This window comes from Leptidea sinapis, chromosome 13, assembly GCF_905404315.1.
Source record: "Leptidea sinapis chromosome 13, ilLepSina1.1, whole genome shotgun sequence".
NCBI classification, from domain to species: Eukaryota; Metazoa; Arthropoda; class Insecta; order Lepidoptera; family Pieridae; genus Leptidea; species Leptidea sinapis.
In genome coordinates this window covers 10,390,017-10,396,016 of record NC_066277.1, presented here as the reverse complement: position 1 = coordinate 10,396,016, position 6,000 = coordinate 10,390,017, and the positions used below count along the sequence as shown (strand labels likewise).

Below are 6,000 nucleotides of genomic sequence, written 5' to 3'. Positions count from 1 at the left end.
CACCTGGCCCAGCTCCTTTGTTGGGATCCAATGCATTGAGTTTCTTTAAAATATCCTCTTTAGATATGTGCACTGAAAATAGAGGATAATTAATAGTAGGCTGACTTGATAAAGAATCGTTCATGTGCATCAAAAATCATTTGACAGATGTTGTATTGCGTCCTATATTTGATATTCGACGATTTAATAAAGTGTAAATACTTTAAAAAACATTTAATCTAATAGGTAGGTAAGTATAATAAACCCTAACACTAAGGATTGGTCTCCGCTGCGCTCGCAGGCGTAGTCGCTAAGTGCTAGTCTCGAACAATGTGTGACGTTGACGTGCCACATGTTCTGTTAAACTTTGCTTATAATTGAAACAAAAATACCGGGTTTCGCAGTAAAACTTTGTAAAAATAATACTACAACAATAAGACACTGGGATCATATATCATCAGTAAGTATTTTGTATTTTATTAATTTCAATACAAAATAACACGGAGCGTATGTTACAAATCTTGAAAGATGCCATTGAGTGTCAAGATACTTCACACAAGCTTCTAATAGTTGCCGTAATAAAAAAGTTATTGTTCTTAGGTAGTGCGGTATCTAGTTGGAGCGCAGCGTAGACCAATCCTCAATCTAAAACCTGCAAACTCTAAAGAGTTTAGAACGGTGTGTGCGAAAACTGAGTCAGCAAACGGCGTGTCTAAGTGTGCGGTACGGTGCGGTGTACCCTTATCGAATTAAACTAAAAATAATCTTGAAAAATTTATTATGAAATGTTATTATTATATTCTTTTCTTAACAGAACTTCGTACAAGTAAATACAATTTAGTTCATATAAAAAATATAGTTTCATACTCATAAGTAGAAATTTGCGAAAACGATATCGAGTCATGATTCGGTCGGCTCCCCTCCATCATTGCTGTCCAAGCAAGTTGACTTACTGAGTATCTCATAATGACTTGCTTCTTCTTTCGGTGGACTAGTGTCATCTGTACTGTATCTGTAACGAGATAAAACTATGATCAACGTGTGGTTGACGACGACCCCCATAGCCGACCCGACCCTGCCTACTGAGCTAGAGGCCCCGGGTTCGAACCCCGGTAAGTGCAATCATTTATATTATGATGAATATTAATGTTTGTTTCCGAGTCATGGATGTTTATATTTATTTATGTATATTTAAGTAAGTATATTGTATTAAACATATCGTTGTCTTGTACCCATAGTACAGGCTATGCCTAGTTTGGGGCAAGATAATTTGTGTAAAAATATGTCAATATAAAAAAGCCCCTATCAGGTACACTCAGTGAGTAGCTAGACTGTTAAATGGTTTAAGTATAGTCAAACCATAAACTTTGTATACTACCTAAGTAGACAAACCATGTGTGAAAAAGCAGTGTTGATAGCCCCCCACAAGATGGACCGATGATTCAAGATCGCTGGAATACCTTGGATGAGGGCATCGCAGGACCGATCGTCGTGAAGATCTTTGGGGGAGGCCTTCGTCCAGCAGTGGACGTCTTCCGGCTGATGATGATGAATATTATTATTTAAAAGACCAGTGGGAGGCTCCTTTGCACAAGAAGCCGGCTAGATTATGGGTACCACAACGGCGCCCATTTCTGCCGTGAAGCAGTAACGTGTAAGCTCGTGAAATTACTGGGCAAATGAGACTTAACATATTATGTTTTTCAAGAATCCTGAGCGACACTGCATTGTAATGGGTAAGGCGTATCAATTACCATCAGCTGAACGTCCTGCTCGTCTCGTCCCTCCCTTTCATAAAAAAAGACTGTATGACTGACTGTGTATTTTAAAAGGTTAAAGTTTAAAGTAAAGACTAAGTGAAAACTAATTTTTTTCTTTGAAAATTATTAAGTAGTTAAAACCACGCCGCTTGACTTTATCCAATCGGAATGTTACATCTTATCGTAAGTCGGAACCTTCGAGAGCATTCAATGAATTCAATTAATAATTAGAATATGTCAATATTAATTTATTAATGAGATTGCGCAAAGGATTGATAGAAATGAGTGTCATTGAATGATCTACGGAAATATTTGTTTTGTTTAGAAACTGTGACTTCGTAAAAATAGCAGTATTATTAAAAGCGGCCAAGTGCGAGTCGGAGTAGCCCATGAAAGGTTCCGTAGCAGCAAGTAACAGAATATAAAAGTTCTTGTAGTTCGTTGTAACTTTGATCGATGTTTAAATAATAGGGGTTTTTTTAATTAAGTTATTGATAATACGATTTATGACGTATTAAAAAAAACTACTTACTAGATCTCGTTCAAACTAATTTCTGGTATAAGTTTACTGTACATCATATATTTTTATTAGTTTTATCATTCTCTTATTATAGAAGTTACAGGAAACACACACACACACACATTTTACCACTTTGGAAGTATCTTTCGCGCAAACAATTCAGTTTAGAAAAAATTATATTAGAAATTTCAATATAATTTTGAAGACCTATCCATAATTATTATAATTTTTGAGATTTTTTTGTGTGAAAATCTTAATGCGGTTCACAGATTCCACTTATCAAGTTTTAAAAGTTCTTATGGTTTTCTCAGGGATGCCATTATCAGATCTGTACCAAATTACAATGCAATCCAACGCGAGAAGTACCAGCTTTCAAATAAGAAAAGTATTATCAAAATCGATTCACCGAGTCGAAAGTTTTGAGGTAACAAACAATAAGAATAACGACGATTTGAGAACCTCCTCCTTTTTTGAAGTCGGTTAGAAACGGTTGGTTGTGACATACGAACGGACAGACACACAGACATGACGAATCTATAAGGGTTTCTTTTTTTCCATTTGGCTACGGAACCCTTAAAAGGACACTTCGATAAAGTACATAAAAGCAACCGCAGAAGAATAATAATCTAACGGATCTGATCTCAGATTGCAATTGACGATATTATAATGTGGTTTCTTTGCCAGTTAACATCACGAACAATAAGCGTGCATCATTTGTACTAAATAATGTCATTCATTACTCGAAAGAGGTTGAACAATTATCCAATAATCGTTATCAATATTGTTGAATTATATGCGAAACTGTACAGGACATGGTTTTTTTATCTTTTTGTTTTTTATGACAATAAGGACGAGACGGTCAGGACGATCAGCTGATGGTAATTGATACGCCCTGCCCATTACAATGCAGTGCCACCCAGGATTCTTGAAAAACCCAAAAATTCTGAGCGGCACTACAATTGAGCTCGTCTCCTTGAGACATAAGATGTTAAGTCTCATTTGCCCAGTAATTTCACTAGCTACGGCGCCCTTCAGATCGAAACACAATAATGCTTACACATTACTGCTTCACGGCAGAAATAGGCGCCGTTGTGGTACCCATAATCTAGCTGGCTTCCTGTGCAAAGGAGCCTCCCACTGGTAAAACTGGTGATAAATTTTTGGGTTTACACCACGAAGCATGGGTTTTCTTGTCGTTAGTTGATCACATTTATAGTTTGACTGATAGAAGAGCGTGCGGCTTGGTCATCAAATTATATTTTTTTTATTTATTTAGGCAATCCAAATAGATTACAATAATTCCTAAGCTTAAGTCTTAATTAAATTACATTTAAATCTTATTGTAATCCTATATAGGGTCATACAGCTTGAATAACATTTTAAAATTAAATCAAATATAAAATTCCTGATCTGCTTAATTATTTTACTTGGTTTATTAAAAAAATAACGAAAGGCTGGAATCAAAAACATCTATGTCTATTTTAACTATTTAATTATATGTGCGACACATTCTTATGATTGGGTTAAAATACGAGGTGTTATTTGAACAAATGGCTAAAGTAAAAGATCTGAGATATCAAAGTTTATAGTTTCAAAACTATAAATGTTGTCTATACCTCACTGCGTACTTGAAGGCGAAAGCTACAAAAATTGAACTCTCTCAGAAAGAACCCCCAACTCAAGCCTATTACTGTACACGGGAAAGTTCTAGAATCGAAAACAGGAGTTAAGTGTTTGGTCGAAAAACAGAAGCAGTCCCAGGACCATGTCCTCCTAGGAAGTGTTGTGTAAAGCCACTCGGGTACTTACATTCTACAATCCATGGAGGACATAAATACTACGTTGTCAGAGGCGGGGCTGCCTAATAAATTACTAGCAACAAGGAAGACCTTTGTGAAACTATGGTAGACTCCAGGGCACTGTAGTCTGCCGCAGTGCAGGAGTCCAATATCTAGCCGACATCCTGTGCAAATGAGCCTCCCACTGGTAAGCCTTTTACGACACCCTTGGGATTTCCCTATATCCCGGGGACGCACAGATGGTCCACGCCGACGAAATTGTGCGCACATCTATACAAGAGTCTGTCTACGTCGCAGTAGATATGTTAAGTTACATAATTTCGTAATAACCATTAATTATCAAATGCAATTGTCGGCGAGTATCTTATTATCTCAGTCAGCTAGTGGGTCACCCGAGTGGCCTAGTGTCGGCGATGTTCTCATATCTTGATTTATAATCGACTCCTAAGTGTTGCCAGTTTTCCATTTAATTAGATTTAACGTGATTTGTTTATGTGTCGCCTAGCTGTCTGTTTTGTGAAAAACATACAATGCGTAATAACCAATACATACTTTTTTTTTATGGAATAGGAGGACAAACGAGCGTACGGGTCACCTGTTGTTAAGTGATCACCGCCGCCCACAATCTCTTGCAACACCAGAGGAATCACAGGAGCGTTGCCGGCCTTTAAGGAAGGTGTACGCGCTTTTTTTGAAGGTACCCATGTCGTATCGTCCCTGAAATACCGCACAAGGAAGCTCATTCCACAGCTTTGTAGCACGTGGAAGAAAGCTTCTAGAAAACCGCCACACATCCAGATGGTGAGGATGATATCCTAACTTGTGCCGTGTCGTGCGAAGGTGGAATTCGGCGGCAGGAATCAGGTTAAACAGCTCTTCGGAACACTCCCCGTGATAAATGCGGTAGAAGACACACAATGAAGCGACGTCTCTACGCAACGCCAAGTGATCCAGACGTTCACAGAGCACTGGGTCCCCAATAATTCGAGCTGCTCTGCGTTGCACGCAATTTCTGCAATTTCATTATAACAACAGGGAGCATATTTTATGAAATAATTCATGATGTTATGAAATATTATTGACAAATTCATAAAAAACAGTATTTTATTTATTATGTACAGAACAACGTCTGTCGGATCAGCTAGTATATATACATATATACTTAGATTATTTATTCATTCATTTATTGGCTGAGGTAATCATATTATAAAGCGCCTACAAAGTTTAAAAGAGCGCAGGGCCTTTACTGCTGCTTTAAAACTTCGTTGATTTAAATTGTGTAATCCACAAGCTCTGAAGAACCCATGACGTAAGCAAGGTCTTGGATGTACGGTTTACGTATTACTTAGTGGACTGTATTAGGTCGCTACTAGTTATGAAATAACTGGGATTGCTGTTAAATTAAATTATATATATGGGCGGATATAGTGAAAGAGAGCTCTCGGTCGGTTCTATGTGTGAACTGTTCGTCACGGGCCGCCTTACGCAGTTAAGAATTCTGATCGGGCGGAAAGCTAATCGACCTGAAGTATAATATTAAAATGATGATTTGTTAGTTCTCCTTGCTCTTTTCTCCCGCCTTATATAAGAATAAGAAAAAAATATTCTATGCCACACACATAAAAATACAATCTAAATACTTAAAATATATTCCTTCTCCTGGTTTAACTAAATATGCTGTGGGGCAAAAGAAAAGGCCGATGCTCAGCTTGTGCTGTAAACCAATACTAGCTGCAGCGCTGATTTTCAGCATCTACCTTTTTTTTTATGAAAATAAGGGACAAGACGAGCAGGATGTTCAGCTGATGGTAATTAATACGCCCTGCTCATTACAGTGCAGTGCCGTTCAGGATTCTTGAAAAACCCCAAAAATTGTGAGCGGCACTACAACTGCGCTTGTCACCTTGAGACATAAGATGTCAAGTCTCATTTGCCCAGTAAT

The 6,000-nt window shown here is 37.7% G+C and overlaps 1 protein-coding gene across 1 annotated transcript in view; it reads right to left on the bottom strand.

The window, feature by feature from the left end:
* Positions 1 to 740: 740 nt before the first annotated feature.
* LOC126967455 (N-alpha-acetyltransferase 40) overlaps positions 741 to 6,000 on the bottom strand; it is a 30,962-nt gene continuing 25,702 nt past the window's right edge. The window contains exon 5 of the mRNA XM_050811922.1: positions 741 to 991. Coding sequence (XP_050667879.1) covers positions 880 to 991 — 112 coding nt within the window. The 3' untranslated portion in view covers positions 741 to 879. The remainder of the gene's footprint in view (positions 992 to 6,000) is intronic.